Source organism: Pelmatolapia mariae, linkage group LG16_19, assembly GCF_036321145.2.
Source record: "Pelmatolapia mariae isolate MD_Pm_ZW linkage group LG16_19, Pm_UMD_F_2, whole genome shotgun sequence".
NCBI classification, from domain to species: Eukaryota; Metazoa; Chordata; class Actinopteri; order Cichliformes; family Cichlidae; genus Pelmatolapia; species Pelmatolapia mariae.
Window position 1 is genome coordinate 21,387,084 of NC_086241.1, and position 23,398 is coordinate 21,410,481.

Below are 23,398 nucleotides of genomic sequence, written 5' to 3' on the forward strand. Positions count from 1 at the left end.
TAGAAGAACACAACGTCAGGCTTTATATTTGACAGTGATTATCTAAATGTAATTAATTACTCCGTAAATGATATTAAATGAAGAGGTGCACAGTCTTTGGTACACCTCAAAGAAATGTTTTTAATTAATTAGCACAATGAAGGTGGCTGTTTGTTGAATCACTTGCTGTGGCAATCCATTAGCACATTGTCTAAATCCCAGCTGACTGCAGGTAAGATCAGACACAATGAGTCACTGTGATTGAGATTCATTCTCACAGATATTTCAGTTTGACTGAGGTGCGTTTTGAAGGAAAGGTGAACAAGTGTTTCTCACTGATTGTAGTGAACATTTTGTTTGTTTTTAATTAAATCTTCCAACCTTTATTTCTTTTATACAGCGGCACAATATTTTGTAAAGACATGACCCTAAATCGATTAAAGCTATTGATTTGGTACTCTCGTGAATTTCCCACGAGGACCATGCTGTTGGCTTTTGTGATTATGGTGGAAGTTTATTGGCTCAAAAATTCATGTACCTTGCAATCACCTTTAAGATTTCCTCACTTTCAAGAAGTGTTTTTTCAAGAACAATCAGCATTAAAGACTAAGATCATATAATATTGTTTTCTGTACTTTTATGACTGTCTGTTGTTGCAATTTATTGTATTATAAACTGTATAAATGTTTATTGTCCTCTTGAGCCAGTTACATCCTACCCCCACTGCCTCACGCCTCCACATCTCTGTCTTTCTCAGGTATAGTTTCGCTGATCTCTCTGGTGATCCTCTCCTACGACCGCTACAGCACCCTTACTGTTTACAACAAGCGTGGGCCAGACTACCGTAAGCCCCTAATAGCCGTTGGGGGGTCTTGGCTGTACTCCTTGTTCTGGACAGTGCCCCCCCTACTGGGCTGGAGCAGCTATGGCATAGAGGGGGCAGGAACAAGCTGTTCTGTGTCCTGGTCTGCTAACAGTGCCCAATCGCACGCCTACATCATCTGCCTCTTCATTTTCTGCTTGGGTCTGCCTGTCATAGTGATGATCTACTGCTACAGCAGATTGCTTTGGGCAGTCAAACAGGTACACACACTAGCTGTCAGACACTGACACTTAGTCACACATTAACTGCATACATGTGAATGTCTATGCTGTTTTTTCTTTTAGGAATAAGGTGTCAAAAATAAAGCTACAAATTGCTTAGAGTGATTTTGCCCCTTTGAACACCAAACACTGCAGATGTCAAACATGGTCGAAAAGAGCTTTTTTGCTTTTTAATAACTGACAAAGGTGACAAAGCTTCAGAGCTTCACATGAACAGATCTCTGCTAAGATAAAACTACAACATGTAAGACAGAGGAAGGGGTAGGTTTTGTGCACTGGACAACTGGATAGATTTTGAACTTTTAGCTTTTGACTGTATTATCACATCGTCATTCCTCAGAATGACGATGTGATGTCCCAGCAGGGCTATTTTCAGAAATAAATGTCCCCAGCGTGAAATGCATGTAAGGTCAATAATGTTGTTGTAATCAACAATCAAATATTCAGATCTGCCCATTCTTTTATTTTTGCTGACTTAAAAAAAGAAGAAAGAAAATAAAAGCTAGCTGATGTATTTACCCGTCAACAAAACTGTTTAGTTTTTCTGAACAGTATAAATTCCTAGTAAATTTAAAATAGAGCAGCACTGCAAACAAAAGTCTTCTGATTTTTACTGCACACTGATCTATTTGCATGAAACTTGCTGAAAATCTAGAATACACCTGAAAAAATTTAGCCTTTCCCATTTGTTCTGTTCATGTGGTATCGCATTGGAAAGGTAAACATTTTTCTGTCAGGCCTATTTAAAATCCTGACATGTTCCACATCCATCTGAGATATCTCTCAGACAGAAGTTATAAAATCTGACAGATGACATGATCTGACATCAATGAGATTTTCTACAAAACTACAATGAAGTTTGATTGAAGAAGTTTCTGGCTAAATACATCAACAGTAAATGTCAGATTTGGTTGACAGTCTATAAATCAAGGAGATATCTATCCCATCAAAGTTAAAGCTACTCCACTCAGCTAATGGAACAGAGCAGTGCTGCTAGAAGATATGTTCCCACCACAGTCATATTCATTGAAAAACACAGATGTTTATGGTGAGTTTACTGATGAGTTGCAATATATTCATGCCTCCTGCTCATTTAAATAAAAATAAAAGCAAAGAAACTTAACACATGGTTTGTGGGGAATCAGTCAACCAATCACAGTTTCTTTGTTGAGGCTGAATATAGAAAAGTTCTTAAAGCCAAGCTGATTTTAATGCAAAACAGCAGTAGACATAAAAAAAATAGCAGTGGTAAGACACTACAATAACTGCTGCACTCATGCTGTGCACTTTTTTGGAAATATGGTGATTGAACTGGTGTGGAAATGCTGCAAAAGTGGCTGCTGCTTCCATCAGTCACGATACAGGAGGGCGAGCACTTTATAATGGACACTGATACAGTAAATACCTTTTAAATAGAAAAAAACTGTTATTCTCGATTCTGCTTGAAGGAGAGCAAGAGATTATAGAGCTGAACCTTTAGTGCTGATGTGTTTTCAACAACCACCCTCTTCCATCATATAAAGCGTATAAAGTGGTGATTGGTTCATGGGTGTTTTTTCTATTTTCAAGCTGCTCCACCCCCGTTGCTTTAGATTTATTCCTGAGAGCAACAGGAGGGTAGCAGAGGATTATCACAGCATTATGACTCAGACAAAGCCTAAGCCACTCAACCATCTTCTTGGGTTTGTTTTAGGTTGCTTTAATATAGTGGCTTTAAAGCACTTCAGGAACTCAGACTGACCCCTGGTATCAATAAGCAGCTTTTTTTCAAACCCCCTCCAACTGGTTTTATTTCAGTTTCATTACTTTTGTTTAGTTTAACTTTAAACGAGCTGTTAAGTTCGTAACATTTTACACACTGACCTTCCTTTGTCAGGACACCAGTTTCCAGCCTAATAAGTTCAGGTTGCATTAAATCAAAGAGTGCATCTAACTTTATACAGTTTGGCTGATGCTTTACTGTTTAACTAAAGCAGGCAACTCTGTGTTGGTGCTGATAAGTTGATGCAATGGGATCTCCATGATACGGTTTAAAAAGAAAATTATGTAGTTTTACAATACATACACATAAAAAGTTGTGACATGTAACATATCCATTCATTCATTTTCTGCCACTTATCTGAGTTTGTGTAAAAAGAGCAGCAGTCTAAGAAGAGATGCCCAGACCTCCCCTCTGTCTATCCATCTAAGCTAAGAGATGTAAACTTGTTTCTGTCTGCCCCCGAGCCTGCTCCTGACATACCTCACCAGCAGAAGGCCTCCTAGTCAGATGTCCCAAACACCTCACTTAGCTTCTTCTGTTGTGGAGGAGTGGCAGCTCTACTCTGTGCCCTCCTGAATGACCAAGCTGTTCAATTTATCTCTAAAGTTGAGCAACCTCATTTCCATCGCTTATAGCCACAATCTCACTCTCTCTGTCACTACTTACAGCTTGTGGTAATAGGTGAAGGTAGGGATGTAGATTGACAGGTAAATCAATAGTGATCTCATTCCAGCCACTTCACACTGCAAACTAGCCCAGCTGTAGGTCCCCACTCAGTAAAGCTAATAGAACTACATCATCTGCAAAAAGCAGAGACGAGATCCTAAAACCAACCTGACACCCCAAGCCCCTTGACTGCACCTGGAAATTCTGTACATAAATACAGATAAAATCTATGAAAAAGTCAAACACCCACAGACAGCAATTTTGACTTACAGTGGCTTGCAAAAGTATTCAGCCCCCTTGAACTTTCCCACATTTTGTCACATTACAGCCACAAACATGAATCAATTTTATTGGAATTCCACGTGAAAGACCAATACAAAGTGGTGTACACGTGAGAAGTGGAACGAAAATCATACATGATTCCAAACATTTTTTACAAATAAATAACTGAAAAGTGGAGTGTGTGTAATTATTCAGCCCCCTGAGTCAATACTTTGTAGAACCACCTCTTGCTGCAATTACAGCTGCCAGTCTTTTAGGGTATGTCTCTACCAGCTTTGCACATCTAGAGACTGAAATTCTTGCCCATTCTTCTTTGCAAAACAGCTCCACAACTGCCCTGTGATGGCCTCAGAGGTTGTCTAAGAGAATATTGGGAGCAACAACACCATGAAGTCCAAAGAACACACCAGACAGGTCAGGGATAAAGTTATTGAGAAATTTAAAGCAGGCTTAGGCTACAAAAAGATTTCCCAAGCCTTGAACATCCCACGGAGCACTGTTCAAGCGATCATTCAGAAATGGAAGGAGTATGGCACAACTGTAAACCTACCAAGACAAGGCCGTCCACCTAAACTCACAGGCCGAACAAGGAGAGCGCTGATCAGAAATGCAGCCAATAGGCCCATGGTGACTCTGGACGAGCTGCAGAGATCTACAGCTCAGGTGGGGGAATCTGTCCATAGGACAACTATTAGTCGTGCACTGCACAAAGTTGGCCTTTATGGAAGAGTGGCAAGAAGAAAGCCATTGTTAACAGCAAACCATAAGAAGTCCCGTTTCCAGTTTGCCACAAGCCATGTGGGGGACACAGCAAACATGTGGAAGAAGGTGCTCTGGTCAGATGAGACCAAAATGGAACTTTTTGGCCAAAATGCAAAACGCTGTGTGTGGCGGAAAACTAACACTGCACATCACTCTGAACACACCATCCCCACTGTCAAATATGGTGGTGGCAGCATCATGCTCTGGGGGTGCTTCTCTTCAGCAGGGACAGGGAAGCTGGTCAGAGTTGATGGGAAGATGGATGGAGCCAAATACAGGGCAATCTTGGAAGAAAACCTCTTGGAGTCTGCAAAAGACTTGAGACTGGGGCGGAGGTTCACCTTCCAGCAGGACAACGACCCTAAACATAAAGCCAGGGCAGCAATGGAATGGTTTAAAACAAAACATATCCATGTGTTAGAATGGCCCAGTCAAAGTCCAGATCTAAATCCAATCGAGAATCTGTGGCAAGATCTGAAAACTGCTGTTCACAAACGCTGTCCATCTAATCTGACTGAGCTGGAGCTGTTTTGCAAAGAAGAATGGGCAAGGATTTCAGTCTCTAGATGTGCAAAGCTGGTAGAGACATACCCTAAAAGACTGGCAGCTGTAATTGCAGCAAAAGGTGGTTCTACAAAGTATTGACTCAGGGGGCTGAATAATTACGCACACCCCACTTTGCAGTTATTTATTTGTAAAAAATGTTTGGAATCATGTATAATTTTCGTTCCACTTCTCACATGTACACCACTTTGTATTGGTCTTTCACGTGGAATTCCAATAAAATTGATTCATGTTTGTGGCTGTAATGTGACAAAATGTGGAAAAGTTCAAGGGGGCCGAATACTTTTGCAAGCCACTGTATAACCACCTGTGCAAGCCAAGCTCAGAGTACAGATGAACAGGAATTGGATGGCCCACAGCATCATCTGATACCCCATACTCCCAAAGCACTCCCACGGGATTTGATCAAATGAGTTCCCCAAGTTCAGAAAACACAGTTAGCCAGTGTTTATGTGTTCGAGAAAAATCACCAATGCTCCTCTTGGAGTGAGGTTTGATGACTGGACATACTCTCCTCCTTAGCAGTAGTATGATCAGCAGATTTTAGTTTGTGTGCCAGAGTAGGAACATAGTGCCGCAGTCTGCAGTGTGGATATGGACATTTTATTTATATTTTATTGAACAAAAGGATGAAAGTGCAAAGGTAAAGTGGAAACCGCATTGAAGACAGGCAAGCACAGACAGCACGCTAAGCTAGCCAATAGTGCAGAGTGACATTAAGGTTATGTGTAGGGATGGGTATTGATAAGATTTTCACGATTCCGATTCCATTTTCGATTCTGTTTAACGATTCGATTCTTTATCGATTCGTTAAACAGACGCTACCGGTAGACTGCAGCGACAGCTGCCAGCATCTGAGCCAGCCAGACTCTGTCTCTCTCATCATGGTCACCTAAATAAAACGCACAGTAATGGCAGGTTTTGTAATAAGGCAGATCGCGCTAACATAATATACACTGTTTACTTTATTTACCTGCCGCATTAACCGCAGTCATTAACGGGAGAGGACGTGCAAACGTTACCGCTGCTGCTGGGTTGAGATTCACGAGTCCGGAGCGGAATTAAAAACACGACATTCATTTAAGGTCATCGCGTGTTTTGTGAGCAAATGCTTTTGCATATTCGTAGTGTTTCCTCCCTTAAATGAAATATCTACTTTGCAAGTATTGCAAGTTGCCCTGTTGTCTTCCGTTCTCGTAAAGTATAACCAAACTTTTGAGCGTTTGAGCCGCCATGTTTCCTGCCAGGTAAATGACGCTCCGCAACGTGGTGACGTCATTCGGGGCGACTGGAATCGATAAGGGAATCGTTTGCAAAAATGGCAAACAATTCCAAGGAATTGAAACAGTGGGAACCGGTTCTCAACAAGAACCGGTTTTCGATACCCATCCCTAGTTGTGTGAGCTGTGTCAGTCCAGTGACCAGACTGTGAACTTCAACAGGTAACAAACTGGGGAGCAGTCAGGCTGCAGCCTCCATCTCAGGATTATATTGTTAAATGGTAATTATGAGACACTCCTTTTCAGGTCATTTTACAGACAAAAGTAATGCAATGAGTAGTACAAAAATTAACTATAGCATATTACTTTCTCCTGGCAATAACTTACTGCACTAAAACATAAAACATAGTGCATTACTTTATGAAAAGTGTTCTGTGTAACATGTGTAATAAATTACTTTTTTGAGTAATGACCCAACACTGATCACAACAAAGAGGGGAAAAATCTCCAACATGCACAAATATTTGACTACAGAGCATGCAATTCATTTGCACAACTGTAATGTCTCAAAGTGGAGCCAATGAGAACTCACTGAGAATTGACAAGGAATCTAATCCATAAGTGATATTGATAATGGAATTGGAAACTCTGAATTCTTTTCAATGTCCATCGACATTCCCACCACCTGCTGCAGAAAGTAAATCTCAGAGAGACAGAATCTTTCAAATTAAAAAATGTGAGAGTGACCGCTCAGAGGTTCACCGCTCTGAGATAATGTAGGCAAATATTTCAGCAAATTAAGAATAACAATTCAGAGAATCAAGTCCATTAAAAACAAACAAACAACAAAAGGAATATTAAATTGCTGTTATCTTCAGGTCTCCAGGCAACACTGTATTACAAACAGAACAAACTCTAGGATAAATAACTACAGAGGCTCAGGAAGACTTCAGAAATCTATCGTCACTGAACACAGTTCAACACAAATGAAAGCTTTGCCATGCAAAAAAAACAACAACAACAAAAAGCAAAGCCCATTTAAAGAATTCTGAGGGAAGCTGTGGTCAGATGAATTAAAATGTGATTTTTTTTTTATGGAAAAACATCAATACTCATCAACAGTGTTATCAAAAAAGGAGGTCAGGTACTGTCGTGAAACTTACTCCTCATGCTCTCAGAATTTTTACCTTTTTCTCCATTTTCACTCCATTTTCGCACTTTGCCTACAGTGGGAAAAAGCACAACAGTATATATGTTTGTCCCTGAAGCAGGATGCATTTATCCGCTTGTCCTTATACCAACTTAGGCAATGCTCCAGGCTTTTATCATCCTTATGTCCTGCAAAAGTTTCACGATGTTGAAAAGTCTATGTTGTTTTTTTCTGTGTTGCTCATTAACATATTAAAGATTTCATGCAAAAAACACAGGAATCAGTTAAAAGCTGAAACATACTGAGGGGAAAGCAGATGGGCATCAAGCGGAAGCACAAGACACTCTGGCTCCTTCTTGATGTAATTTCCTAATCACATCAAGAAGCCAGATTTTAACATTGGATCAGTCAAACTAGACAGACCCCAGAGCTGTTTCTCTATATAAGAGGAAAAAAATCACAAACATATACTAAATGTTCCTAACTAGTAGTCATCATATGGTGTACAGTGGGGTGGCCAAGCAGTTTGGCTATACCAACTATAGTGTCTTCTAAAGTTGCTGCTTCAGTAGTACACAATTTCCTCACTGTGTTAACTGTTTGGTATGCAATCCTCACAGCAGGTTTCTGGCAGAGGTAGAAAGCTAGCTAACACTTTGATATTTCAATAAAACTATAAGTCCTTGATTACTTTGAAACTTTACAATGTTTAATGAAGAATTACCACAAAAATAAAACTGAATACAGAAAAAAACACATATTACTATATGTACACTGTAATAGAATGTTAATGATACTAATAAAAACTTGTGAGTGCTCTACTTTTTCAGTAACAGTTAACAGGCTAGCTTACCAAGGATAGCACCTTCAAATTAGCTTTGTTAAATTAGACAAAAATAAAAACATCAGAAAACTGCCAAACACTATAAAATACACTTAAAACTAGACAGAAATAATAAATGAACTGCTTACTGACATATGTGTCCAAGTCACAAGTGTTAAAAAAACACCATGTGCATCACTCCCTTTGCTCTAGCTAACTTCCTGCAAAGAGAAGCTACATTTCAGCACATATAAATCTAGTCACATAATCACGAATTCAAATTAGAATATTTTTCATTACACCTTTAACAATTGAACAGCAGCGTTAGAGTGATAACGAGATATATGGCTTTTTCACTTAGACAGTGCTTGTACCAGTGCCCAATCTAGACTTCCATGCATTTCCACCAAAAAACGACTGGCAGACACAGCTCACCACAATTTTCTTCCCCACAGAAATTATCCCAGCTTCTGCTTGTAATCCTAAGTAATTCTCACTTGTCAAACCTGTCAAAGTTTGCATGGTTCTCACCACTCAATAAGGAGAAACTAGGTCCACACCAGTACTGACATTGTGTTGGTGGAAAAGAGGTATATGAGTACTTACCCTTGCTATTAATTTTAATCAGTGGCCTCTCATGGGATTGAAAATGAAATAGTTGCACCCAGAAAACTAAGAAAACTATAATTATAAAAGAGACATTTTCAAACACTTACCAATATATCTAAAAATATGTCAGGATAATTCATACCTTTCATTTAGTTTGCTCACAGCTGCTACCAAGGTGTAAAGTACTGCATGTAAGCATACTTCCATCATTGCCACACAAATACAAATAATCTTGTCAAACGTGAATGTTAACCTAACTAAAACTACTTTAAAAATGGTTTACAGACACAGCTCCAAAACTATGCATAGCTGGTGAACCTTTGCTTTAGCAAATTACAATGGCACAATTATGGATCCATTAGGATTGAAAATACATAAACCTCTGTTTTTTGCCATGTTGGCTGTGTAATGGGACACACTACCAAATTGCTGTATTAGTGGGAGCTGTATGCAGAGTACATAATCCCAAACACTGCAGTTTATTTACATATCTTTGTCTGAAAACTGTAAATTATTACATTACATACATGCAAGTTTTACAGGCACGTTGTACTCGCTGCTGTGTAGGGGTGCAACAATACTCGTATCGGTATTGAACCGTTCGATACAGTGCTTTCGGTTCGGTACGCATATGTATCGAACAATACAAAATTTTTAATTTATTTTATCAACTTTTCCTCTGACGATGCTGTCTGTGTTGAGAGCTCAGTGGATCTGCGTTGGACTACTCCGCCTAGGCTGCACTGTCAGCGCAGATCCACTGAGCGCAGCGCAAGCTGGATCTGGCCTTTGGAACAATTTTGGTTTTCATGTGAAGCATGACCCTGAAGGTACAAAAAGGTACAAAAGGACAAAAGTAAAACAGTATGTCAGATGTGCCATGCAATGCTCAATTACATTGGTGGGAACTACTGCGTCAGCGCAGTTAGCTCGTTAACGTGTTGACGCCGTCCAGCCCCACACATGGGGCGATCCGCGGTAACTCGTTAACGGAGATTTCCCACGTTATGGCGTTAACGTCATTTTAACGAGATTAACGCTGACAGCACTAGTGGGAACACAATGAATATGACTGCACATTTACGCCGACATCATCCTAGTGCAAAGACAAGTGGAAGCAGACAAAAACAACAAGCACGCATGCTACAAACTTTACCCGAGTCATTTAGACAGCCGTTAGCACATGATTCTCCTTATGGGGACCTGATATGTTTAATATGCTGCTGAGAGTATACCCCAGAAGAAGCGTATAGTATAGCTTTTATTTTGGAAAGAGCCATTTCTCTGTAATAAACTCTCTTTTCCAAAGATGAGTGATTTCTTGATCAGATAGATTTTTCTTTTATTATTATTTTGTTGTTTCAGCAACATTACATTTAAGAACTGTACTTTTGAGTTAAAATATATATTTATAATTTTAAGAAATGACAAATTAAAAAGGCATGACCATTTTTTGTATCGAAAAAATATCGAATCATGACACCAAAGTATCGAACCGAACCGAACCGTGAATTTTGTGTATCATTGCACCCCTAGTAAACACTGCATGTAACTTTTGGTCATTTCAGCTGATTGCTCACCTCCCATGCAGCATAAGGATTCCAGATGGCACAGGATGGAGATTTCTGCAACAGTTGATCATTTTAATTCTGCTGTTCATAGCTTAAAGTGCTGTGAAGCTGAAACGTACGAGTGGAAAATTGCCTGATAGGACTGACAGTGAAAGAAATCAGTGCACAAATGAAGAGAATCAACATACACTACACTACTGCCAAAAGCTTTTGCTTGTGTGCCTTCACATGGACAAGAACTTGAGTGACATCCCGTTCTTAATCCATAGAGGTTAATGTGTTGTCAGCCCACCCTGATGTTGAGTGAGCAGACCTGGCTCGCAGTCTGTGCTGTAATTCATCCTAAAGGTGTTCTGTTGAGTTGAGGTTAGGATTCTGTAAAGTTTTTCGACACCAAACTCGCTGATCAATGTCTTAATGAATCTTGCTTTATGTACTGGTAAGCAGTTGTGTTGGAACAACATTGTTCCCACAACTTTGTCCTCCCTTCCACTAAACTTTACATTTGGTACAGTGCTGTCAGACAAGTACCATTCTCCTGGCAACTGTGAAACCAAGACTTGTCCATCGGATTGTCAGATAAGGAAGTGTGATTCGTCACTCCAGAGAACATGTCTCCACTGCTCAGGAGTCAAGTGGCACTGTGCTTTACACCACTGCATCTGACGCTTTGCATTGCGCTCGGAAGCTCTGCACGCATTGTTCTTGAGCTAATCTAAAGGCCACATAAAGTTTGAAGATCTGTAGCTACCGACTCTGCAGAAAGTTGGCAATGTCTGTGCACTCTGTTTCTCAGCATCTGTTGACCCCACACTCTGATTTTTAAGTGGCCTACTACTTTGTGGCTGAGTTGCTGCACATATCCACTTTGTTTTAAATACCACTAACAGTTTACTGTGCAACATTTAGTCGCAAGGAAATTTCACGACTGGACTTGTTGCACAGGTGATGTACCATGGTGGAATTCACTGAGCTCCTGAGAGCGACCCATTGTTTCATAAACTTTTGGAGCAGCAGTCTGTATGCCTATGTGCTTGATTTTATACACCTGTGGCCATGAAGGTGAATTCAGTTAGTTGTCTGGGCGAGTGAATACTTTTATGGTAACTCACAGGTACCACAAATAAATAAATATTCAGCTTTTTGTATTTTTAGGGCCATTTATATTTCTCAGTTAAACAGGTATTGTACCACCCCCACCACACACACACACACACACATTCATAAAGCTGACAGTGCTTGATATATATATGTGAATGGCGCGCTGCAACAGCTTCCCTTCTCTACCCTGCGAATGAACACAAATCAATAGGAAGCTTCTGGGAAATTACAACATTCACATATGTATTAAAATTGCAAAAGAAAGTGACGATTCACTTTCAGCTTGGTTCTTGAGTTCTTGTGCACTGGACATCCTGCTGCACAAGTAACCACAGTTCGTATGGCGTTATTTAACAGGCATCTCCGAAAACGTTAGAGCAGTTATGCAAATATGTGATGTCTTGATAAATCGAGCAGATATTAGAAGCTTACACAGCACCATTCTCGCATGAAAATATCTTAAAAGTTTATTTTGTGACCCAGAAAGAGTAATATTTCAAACTCCGCCACTCTGTGTTCCTCCGCCACTGCCTCGTTTGAGTTTTGGACGAAATGCATTCTGGGATATTGCATTTCGTCATTTCGAGCTGATTGGAGACCAAAACAGCCAATCAGATTGTTTTGCATCCAAGTCTGCGATTGGCTGGTTTTGTGGCACAAATATAACGGTGTACAGAAAGAGTTGAGCGCGCACGGGCAGAAATGTTGAGAGCGCAAGCAACACATTGCGAGCAAGCGCAAATGCAAAAACTGAGCGAGAGGGGCTGCTATTGTGTGTGTATGGATAATAGCAAACACTGAAATACATTTTTTGCACGCAGCAATGAATTTTGTTCACTCAAATTCAGCTTTTCTTCGCTCAAAATAAATTTCTCCTCAAAATGCAACACTTGCACCTGCAATTATTTTTTACGTGCGCTCAATTTTTTTTTTTTTACGTGCGCTTAGAATAGTGGCACAAAAATAACGCCATACAGTTCTTGATTTTGCTCTTTATGTCTTCATTCTCTGTGCTGGGGTCCATAAAAATCCCTGGAGGTTTTTAAAAACTGTAGATTATTTGCATTAAGTGTCTGGGAGACCCATATAAATTTGTGAGAAAGCATCGGGCTTAGTGCGTCTGAGGATCTTAGCTGAGAAAGCTTCACATCATCTCATCTTTATATATCCACGTAACAGATGAGAGAATGAAGGGCTGAGATTAAAGCAGCACCATCTGTGCGCGAAGAGATCCAAAAAGCACTGTTAAGACAACTTTAAATTGCTTTTAAATTGAAGCTTGAGAAAAATTTTGTGTCTGTTTTTTCACTGGTGCATAAGCACATAAAAGGAGTTTATTTAAACTCTGATACCTTTTAGTGTGTGTTTGGTTCCCTGCATGGAAAGTGGATTTGATCATTTGATTGCTGTCTAGTTTGGTACAGAATGACTTAAAGTAAAATTTGACTTTTAGCTCTTAATGGATTTTGAAAAAATATTGTTTATTAATCTTCCACAAGATAGTTATGCCAGATCTACCTTTAATAGCATTTTGGTTGTACTGCAAATTGCTAACATACTGCACATTCCAAAAAGAAAAGTCACATTAATTTAATTAACTCAAAAAACCTGGAGCCAGGTGCAATTACTCTGGCCTGAGTACTGGTGGGTTTTGGGTCTGTGTGAACTGTACTTTGGAGGTTTGGAAATTTTCCAGAAAATAACCTTTTTAGCCCTCACTGAAGGTCCCATTAGCTCATGCCATGGGGAAGGTTCAATTTGTTAGTACATCCACAAATTGATTACTGCTCCCATCAGTCAGAATTTAACCAAACTTACACACATCACCTTAAGGGTCTTCAACCAAATTGAAAAAAAAAGGGGTCAAGGTAACATTTGTGTTTTTTTGCCATTTTCACATCTCCATGGTGCCATAGTGTTGCTGCACCCCCCCCCCCCCCCCCCCAAAAAAAAAACAAAACAAAAAAAAAACCAAAAACAAAAAAACAAAAACAAAAAAACAAAACAAAACACCAAAACCCCTTTTATGTTAAAAGGGAGTTTTTCCTTCCCACTATCACCAAGTTTTTGGTCATTGGGGATCGACTGATGGGTTGGGTTAGATAGGTTGGGGGATTTTATCCTGGCTGTTGGAGTCTGCCTGACTTCTCAGAGAATTTTAAGTCTAATTAGTCTGTGCAATGCAATCATTTAGTGAGATGGAAAGTTATCATTTTAAATTTTATACATAACACAAAACAATAACCTAAGATTTGTGATGAATCATGAGCCAGGTGAGCTACTGATGCATTTTGTTTGTGATTACTACATGATAGCACAGTGAAAAAGAAGTAATTTTAACGTTTCTTAGATACAAGACACACTTCAGGAAATCCAAATCAAAATTTTCCAGAAATATTTTTTTTCCTCTCTTCTGTTCCGTTATTCACAGGTGGGCAAGATCCGAAAGACTGCAGCCCGGAGGAGAGAGTACCACATTCTGTTCATGGTCCTGACCACTGCAGCCTGCTACCTGCTGTGCTGGATGCCTTATGGTGTCGTGGCAATGATGGCAACATTTGGCCCACCCAACATCATTAGCCCTGTGGCCAGCGTGGTTCCCTCACTGCTCGCCAAGAGCAGCACCGTCATCAACCCCCTCATCTATATACTTATGAACAAACAGGTAAGTCGCTATTATGTGCATGTGCGTGTCTTACCTACAATCAAGAGTTATAATTCTGAAAAACAGACTTGAACATGTACAACAGCTTTATTTACACAGTAGAAAAAGACAAACAACAGCTGAAATCATAGAACTGCTTGATTTAAATATCAATTCAAGTGTAATATCAAGAGATTTCACTGACCAAAGAGAAATAAAAAAAATCAAGAAGAATGCCCTAAGGCTCTTAAAAGGGAAACAGAACAATCACTCTCATTACTCACTCCTTTCCTCTTCCCCATCTGAAGAACACTGCAAAAAGGTAGCTATAGAAAGAACAAATGTTAAACAATTCTTCAGAGGCAGTGTGGTACAGAAATCCCCACAACACTCTTTAAAAACTCGACATGAAAAATAGGCCTCGAGAGTAAAGAGCAGACAGAAAGAGGCTCGAAGTGGTAAATGTTACACGCATGTCTTCAAACATATTTTTCAACTCACTACTTCACTACCAAAGAACATTAATGTCAAGTTTGACTACAATGTCCCATCTTAAAAAGAATACAAAATTCAGTTAAGCTCGACTTTTGCAGAAAGAAGCACCTAAGAAGTCCTACTGTTACTCTGAGTCCTCATCCCATGAATAACCCACCCAAACCGGAACACAATTAAAGATGGGATTTGGCACAATATTAAAGATGCAAAGATGAAGTAGCCAGAAGGCATTGCACCTGATCAAGCACTTCCATGGAGCGGCTGATAGCCGCACTGCAGATGAATGTGATCCACAAGCATGCAATAAAATCTGCAAAACATCACTTCAGTAAAAGAAAACCTTGCAAGCACGAATGCCTTTCACAACATTAAAGACAATGGTGCCTACTTGCATCACAGTACAGCACAGACAGTTTAAGACCTAGCCCTGCTCCTGAATTGCATGCTCTGTGCACTGGAAAGTAACCTGTTACTACAATGCACATGTACAATACATTCAGGGCTTTCACACCTTCAGTGTGCTACAATCACAAGCACATTTTATCGTTTATCGCAATTATAAGACGTACAGCAGAGCGAAAAAACCTGCATTGTTTAAAATGAATCCCAAGTCCTTTATTAAGCATCTAAACTACCGCCTCTATTCCTTAAAATCTCTGTTACAGTCAGGATTGGGTGTACTGCAGAGTACAAAGTTATGCATTACTGCAATCGCATTACATTTGTCACTATTGCTGTAATGTGTGGCATTACTGAGCTAATTCAGTAATAACATTACAAATAAAACAACAAGTTGTTAATCACATTACAAACGTTCTTCATTTTTTTGAGCAAATAGGGGGGAAAAACCCAACAAAAACGACAAAAGTGCCTTTTCACGTGTGCTCATGTGTGGGAACAAAAACGGCAGCGTGTAGAGGTGTGCGCAGATTTCCCAAATTATTGCACAAAGGGACATGGATGTGATGGTGAAGTGCAAACTGTGGCCAGGCTAGAGACCGATATCCACTGCTGCAAACACGGAATCAAACCCCAACAAGCACCTGCAAAGGCAAACATGCTAACACAAAGATAACAGTAAACGGTGCTTCCGGAGTATAAACGGCGACCCGGACGGAGCAACTAAGACTCGATTTCTAGCAGGCACAGATGAACACACACGTAGCATCGCACAAAGAAATGTTGCTTGTTTCTACAGAACAATCACTGGCACCTCATTTATTTGTGCTCTGTCGGTTGATATTCACCAACTCCAAGAGAAAGATCATGTCCTCCATATAGTTATCACGTGTAGTTGTTAGGTATGTGGGCGTAAGATTTTATGTTACATTGTTAACTAGAAATTAGGGGGATATTGTGCATCAACACAAAAGTAAAGTGTGAGATTTGAAAAAAATAAAAGTAATACATAACATTTTTGCAAAATGACCCAAATATTTGTCATACACCTGCTACAGCTACTAATTTAATTAATCGAAAAATCTAATGACTTGTCTGGACATAAAGCAAGTATTTATGGGGGTTTGGAAAAGAAATGCGTCCACAACAAAACTTCAAAATATTGTTATAAAACTTCAACTGAGTCAGCTACACGAGTGCAAGAAAAATCTCTTGTGAGAATGAGCAAATTCTTGATTTAGAGAAATTCCCTTTATGTGAAGTAGTACGTTTGTCATCCATGTAATTTACTGAATTGCCATCTGATTATTAAATCTGGTAAACATAAATGCATAATATCAAAATTTACAGTACATAAATACTTTAATAAAAAAAACCCACCAGTGGTAGTAACTGGTCTTAAACATGGTTAAAATAAAGATCCATGCTTATGTCTTTTTTTTTTGGGGGGGGGGGGGGTGTATGTCCTTTGGTAAATACTGACAAATTCCAGATATTATCCAGCTCCTGCCAACACCAACTATTACCTACGTGATACTAAGCTCTAGTGTTTCTACTGAAGAGCGACATCATTCTATTTAAAGCAGCATTTCTATTATGTTTTCATATCTTTCAACAAACCACAACGAATGGCACAGGATCAATCTGTTACAAAGAAAAAAAGATGCCCTCATTCCCACAGACAGAATACCTCGAGCTCGCTGAAGACACAGCACTCTGTAAACATAAAATCCACCCTACCTTGGAGACAAAGTAAATCCGAGGTTAGTACAGGTCCAAATTCCTCTTTCATAATTGTCTCTACTCTGAGCTGCGGCTAGGCACAGACTAATATCAGAGGATTCAGAAAATATGAGACATATATAGTTGTAGGGAATGCACTTCATGCTGTTACGCAATAAAGAAATAACCCCGCAGAGATGAGCTCCAGCAAGGGTTTGGCCACAACACGCAGTGTTAAAATTACATTCAATAGAGAGTGAACGGACCGTCACAAACAGGGGCTGGTGATTGCTGAGGCAGAGCGGAGGATCCCCTGATGTTCATCACTTCGGAAAGTCTACTGCTCCACACATCGAACTGATTGGTACTGCAGTCCTGCTAGAGTGTGTACTGCATGTGTCTGAACAGTCACAAGGCAACCCGAGGAAAGTGTTCAGCTGACTGCTAGGCACAGGGTCACGGCTGTTCTGAGTACCTGTTTGTTCTGTTTTGGCCCCGTTTACTCTGATTTAAGTACACAAATGCGCACCCCCCCCCCCAAACAAAACGTGACAAACTGGTGGTTATCAGTCAGCGTGCACAGAACAATAATTCAGTAATAAGCTCAGTAGTATGAAATCAACCCCTCATTATGATGATTTTGCAGGAATATGTACAGTAACGTGATAGCTTTGACAGCTCCTCTCATCTTTCTTTTAGTTTGCATTCTTCTGCATGTACTTTTGCGTCGAGTTTGTGTACCTATGACATTCAACATGGATGATTTGTTTATTCACAACCCTTTGGACCAGTATATATATATAAAAAAAAAAAAATTATACAATTCGCCGTTATAAAGAGTGACAGTTCCTTAAAGTGGAAAACCATCCATAGTACTGAGAAACACAGATTTTACATCACTGGAAACACACCCAGTTATTAAAAACTCACTTGCCTACCTAAAACAAGATCAGTTGCTACCCTAGTCAGCTCCACAGCTAACGTGGCTCAGCTAAAGCAGAGAGAAATTTGATATTATATTTTATTTTTTTTCAGCTCCACCCTGGAGACTCTAATTCCCAGCCTCTGGTCAAGTAAACCATCGTGATAAAGACAAGGTCTTTCAGAAACCTCTATGTTTATCCGTCCCTGGAGGGCTATGGCTTATGCTCTTCACGGGTTTTATTTGAAACTTGCAAGCTTCAACCTCCTTGTCTATAGGGGCATTATTGCACCTCTCCCATGGTCAGCCTGAAAAGGCCAGAAGTGTGTGCGTGTGCGTGGGTGTGACGTCCGGGCTCATGAGGCCAGGCTTCATATATCAGATGTCACAGTTCACGGTGCTGAAGCCTGGAAGAGTGACGCGTCCTTTCCTCTCGAGGTCACTCACGGGGCCCATGTTGATTCGCTGGATCAGGCTTTTCTCATAGAGGAGAGGATGGTAGGCACCCAGTGTGCACGCAGCGTCATAGTAGGTCTCGTGGTAGTGGCACAGGTCCGTCTGCCTCATGGAGGGAATGTACTCGTACACGTGCACCTGCTCGCACAGCGCCATCATCAGGAGGATACCTGCAATGTCAGCATACAGGAGAAAATAAATATTTTCACACAACACGTGCCAACTAAATTAGAGTTCAACTTTTTAGCCAAACATTTGAGGTCCAAACATTACAAAATTATTAGAACATAAAAATAACAAATATAATTATAAAAAAGAAAAATACAACGCTAAAACCTTCTGTTCCTGTCTTTTATTCTCTCTTTTTTTTAAGGCAATAGTCCCCCAGGACCACTGTCAAAACACACATTCACACCTGGAAGCAATCTGGTAAAACCAAAATCTAATCTTATGGCCAAAGAGAAGTTAATGACATCCATTTTATTTCATCTGCTCCGGGGATCGAAGTAGAGACGTTACAAACCCGTCGTGACATTCACAAACCGGAAACTCTTAAAGCCGGGAGATAAGGTAAATCCTTTCAGTTTTCGTAAAGGTCGCTATCAGCGTGGGCCGATAATAAATACACGGCCTGGTGGGAAAAATCTGATTATCAAAGGTGTGCGAGCCTTTCGGGCATTCGATAAGTCTTCGGAAAAGGAATTTAGCACAAACTTGACAAATTTCTATTAGATCTGAAAATGTGCAAAGGACAAGCAGAGACTAAATGCGAAGCTCAACTGTGCTGAAAGAGGGGAGGAGAAAACTATAACACTGTGAATAATATATGAAGACTTCGACTTTGCCTGCTTCAGCAAGTTCTGGATTTTTCTTACGCTGTGAAATGCAACTAAAACAAAGAACAGTGACCTCACACATATATTTTAGCAAGGACTCTTTTGTCAGAGAGAATAATTATTCCTTCTGCAGTAATTATATTTGGTGGTATGGCTGGTGATATGTTCTGAGACCTCTCCACTCCCCCATTGTGCAAAACCTGAAGTGGGGAGAGCTGCAGCAAGACCTCCAACAGTAAGGTACCAACAGATGAGCTGCCATCATGACTGAGGGCTAAGTTTGACTCCGTGGTCTGTGGCATTATTAGAATACTATATTCCCCCTAACAACTGTATTCCATTAATATGAAGGCAAAGCTGAAAAACATGAGTTACTGATGACAGAGTTGTAATTTGGATGGATGAGTCACTTTCACAAGAGCCTAAGGATGTCATAAGACCCTACCAAGTTCTGTGCTATAGACCTCCAAAGAAATGAAGCGCCAAGTGCTGGAGGTAACCTGCTTTACCATGACAACAGATCCTTTTCTTTTCCCAACCATCACTTCCTGCTCAATTTGGGAACATTAAAGGAATTATTTACAGTCAGATTACACATAGAGTTTATGTAAAGGCATATTTGTGCAGCAAAAAAAAAAAAAGAATGAATGGAGAAAATTTGGCAAAATCATAAATGAGTTTTCAATCATAGTGAAGTTCTCCTTCTAGCGGCTCTGTGGTATAGTGTTTTAGACAAAGTCCAAAGGGGGTCACAACTAGTGTACTCCTGCTGTCAGTCCCCAGCCTGGATAAATAAGGCGGTTGTTGTCAGGAAGAATATGAAAGGGTATAAAATCTCTGCCAAATCAAAATATGCAGATCCAGTCGCCATGGAGATCCTCTGGGAAATATGAGAGCAGCCAAAAGTGCCTTCGTCTACTCGCAGTTTTGCTTCTGCTGTTGGCTGAAAACATATTTGTGGTTTCCAAAAAGCAAACCAACTATTCCGGTCAGTCTGAACACACCATTAGGCCGTTTTCATTTACATATGCACTCCGGTCCTGAACTGTTCAAGACCTTAAAACAATGGTGAACATGGATATCGAACAGCCTGAGAGCAAACGCTGAATGCTTTTTAACCTGCCACCGACCTAGAGTGCAAAGCAGAACGAAGTCTGATGTTCGATTTCACCCCTGACAGAATACTATGGCCAATAAATTTATAGCCACCAAGTGAACTTTTGTATACACTACCCTGCATACTTATCCAGACAGCACCATTTCCCTATGCAAATAATTTTTTCTTTACTACATGTGAGAAATGCTTCAGTTCAGTTTACTGTTTGTAAAACACCTTCGTCTGCTTGTGAGTGTGCAGTGATTCCACTATTTTCCTCTCCCTCTCAGTTTTACAGGTGTTTCCTGATTCTGTTTCACTGCGATCGCTGGTCATCGGAGAAAGGCGACACCTCGATGCCGTCCAAGACTACGGTAATCCACCTTAACCGCCGTGTCTACAGCAACACGGTGGCCTGCACCGCCCAGATCTCCACCGAAGCTCTCAACCAGTGCTACAGCACCGCAGACACCAAGCACACAAACCCTCCAGAGGTCACCCCCTGAACATGAGCATTAATCAGACAGGAATCACCGCGATCACAATGAAGCACGAATAACCCAGAATGTGAACTCCAGTGGACTGTGGACAAGAGCTTTCAGAAAGTAGATGTGCTTTTTCGTGTTATTTGTAAACTTGTATTTGTAGACCATAAATGTGCCCTTTTAAAACTTTTTTTTTTAAACTATACATAACACAAAAGTGCTAAACGACCACAGAAATGCATGTAAAGTATGCAAACGCACACATATATGTACACCCATGTGCGATGCAACCAGACATGTTGGTATCAGTCAGTTTTATCATCCACCACGCACCTTCTCCTGTTCAGTACATGCAAAAAAAAGGTAAGAACTTCATTCAAACTTATTTCTAAGTTTTTGCGTCTATTAAAAATATGTATTTTTTAATAAAGGGCACCGTCACTGTGGTGGGTTCAAGGTTTAAGTCTGTTTCTGAACTGATGTGTATGCATTACATTAATTTCAGTATATATTATATATACTGAAATGTGTAATATATTTCAGTATATTACATATTCTTAGTTTTCATCCTACAGTTTAAAAAGGCCAAATTTCTTTTTTGAACTACAGGATCTTTTTTTAATTTACATTTTAAACAAAGAGTAAAAAAACCCCAATAAAACAGCGCCTGTTCCTTGCTGCTTTTCAGTCGCTGTGTCACTGTAAATGGGGAGGTTACTGCGCAGACTTGTGATTTGATCAGCAAGGAGACTGACGTAATCATCATTTAACTCTGCTTTTCCTCTTTTCCTCCTGCTGCTTTGGCTTTAAATGTTGAAGAATATGAAAGGTTAAGGCCCCAGAACCTTATCCTTATTACTTTTATCATGTGTGTACTTCAGTTTTGTTCTGCATGAAGGCGTTTATTTGAATTGTGTTCATTTTTGTGTTTGTGCTGTGCTTTCTTTGGTTATGATTTAGTTGGTCTTACAAAGTTGTTTCTTTGCAGGTATGATTTCACCTTCTTTCCAGAATAAAAGGGCCAGTGTTTCAAAATGATTATCCAGTATGGCCAGCCACAGAAAAAGGATTCCAGTCTGATGACTGATGGAAATTAAGGGCATATCTGGGAAACACAATGCACAAATTTAGGGAAACTGATTACATTTAGCTGGCCTTACTTAAATGACAACTGCAAGACATAAAGCAGATATCAGTATTTTACTGCTTTTGTAGATCTAGAACTATAACGGACCAGGACCTGCTCAAGATTAAGGAAGTTATAAGTGAGGTCAGAGTGCTCAGACCTCAACCCACTGACATAGAGTTGCAGGAAATATTGATGAGTCATTTTCTTGGATAAATGATCTCCTCGCTTTTGTGCAGTGCCATTCAGGACCTTCAGAAAATGTGTGATTGAGGTTGGTGCTTCTTCAAGAGGCTGCAAGCAAAAAAATAAGCCACAACAAAAGCTTTGCTTACTTTTTCCAGTCTGCGATGCAGCTGACTGCTCAGTGTATTCAATAAAAGCAAGAAAAGCACTGTGTTATTAGTTAAGTCAAATTGTGTTTGTAATTGTGACTCGGATGAAATTCATTTTAAGAGTAGTCTGTTCAGAAATGCTGGGTATTACAAATAACATTATCGTCACCAGTTTAATTGTATTTTATTGCTGGATTCAACTGATTTAATAAAAATGTCTGCTGCTGAAAAAGGAACGTTGTATCATGCATCGTAAATTAGGCTGGAGGATGGTGTGACATTGTGAATATTATAAAAAGCAAAAGGAACTTTTTCTTAATAGCCCTGTGCTCGTGTATTTCCTAAATGAAAGAGATGCAAATGAGGACAAAACAGAAAGTAAGAAGTTTTTCTTAATCACATTTGACAAAAAGAAAATGTCTAAAACCAAAAAGGACTCAAATCATGGAAACACATCCTGTAACAGCAACAGATGGGTGACGGCTTTTTATTTCCCCCTGAAGGTCAAAATCTCAGCTGAGTGGAAAACAGTCTAATTTAAAGTAACATGACAAGTATAAACAACAGAGTCCTCCAAGGAACATTGTGACATTTTAAATACAGGCAGTCATGCCTAACACTTCAGCAGGGTTTTGTTTCTCCAGTGTAAAGCTCTTTTGCCTTCCATTTAAGCTGTGTAATCAGCGACTGATTCACAGATTATCACCAAGTGCAGTCACAATGAAAACCAGCTGTAACGTGGGTCGCCCGATGCACGGCAAACCAAAGTCCAGATTCCTGGGTTGTGATGCAGCAGAGCTGCTAGATTAAGCTAAAAGAAAAGTGTAATTAGATTAAAGAGTGATCAGTTTCTCCTCTGCGCTCATGTGCAACCCTCTGCAGTCAGCTGAATTTAATTTGACTTATTTTTTTTATTATGCTGTTTATTCTGTTTAGATATTTTATAGCTGGTGCTTCATTTAAAACACGGATTTATGTTCTGATAGGCACATTATTAACTGTTAAGGCATGACATACTAAATATCCACACTAAATAGGAGGCAACACTGGTCAGACTAAAAGAGGAAACTGACTATGGTTAGCTGCAGGGTAACATTTAACATTTAATTTAATGTGTAATGAATATATATGTGATGTAATATGTATTTTAAACAATAAAAAATGTCCACCCTAGCTTTCTTCTGGCTAATGTTTGATAATATAAGTGTCCTGCTACAGTGGTTTCAGAGCTTTTGCAAGTTTTTCCCTTTGTACAGCAAATATCTGCTCACTAGCGTGAATGCTACTTA

At 39.8% G+C, this 23,398-nt stretch overlaps 2 protein-coding genes across 5 annotated transcripts in view; one reads left to right on the plus strand and one right to left on the minus strand.

Moving 5' to 3' along the window:
- tmtops2b (teleost multiple tissue opsin 2b) overlaps positions 1–23,232 on the plus strand; it is a 43,743-nt gene extending 20,511 nt beyond the window's left edge. The window contains exons 2-4 of the mRNA XM_063496972.1: positions 737–1,062; positions 14,025–14,258; positions 20,454–23,232. Of these exons, the coding sequence (XP_063353042.1) occupies positions 737–1,062; positions 14,025–14,258; positions 20,454–20,669 (776 nt within the window). The 3' untranslated portion in view covers positions 20,670–23,232. The remainder of the gene's footprint in view (positions 1–736; positions 1,063–14,024; positions 14,259–20,453) is intronic.
- The window catches only part of st6gal2a (ST6 beta-galactosamide alpha-2,6-sialyltranferase 2a), a 90,331-nt gene continuing 81,259 nt past the window's right edge, over positions 14,327–23,398 (minus strand). For all 4 annotated transcript variants that reach the window (XM_063496970.1, XM_063496968.1, XM_063496966.1 and 1 more), the window contains one exon: positions 14,327–18,401. In XM_063496970.1, the coding sequence (XP_063353040.1) occupies positions 18,154–18,401 (248 nt within the window). In that variant the 3' untranslated portion in view covers positions 14,327–18,153. The remainder of the gene's footprint in view (positions 18,402–23,398) is intronic.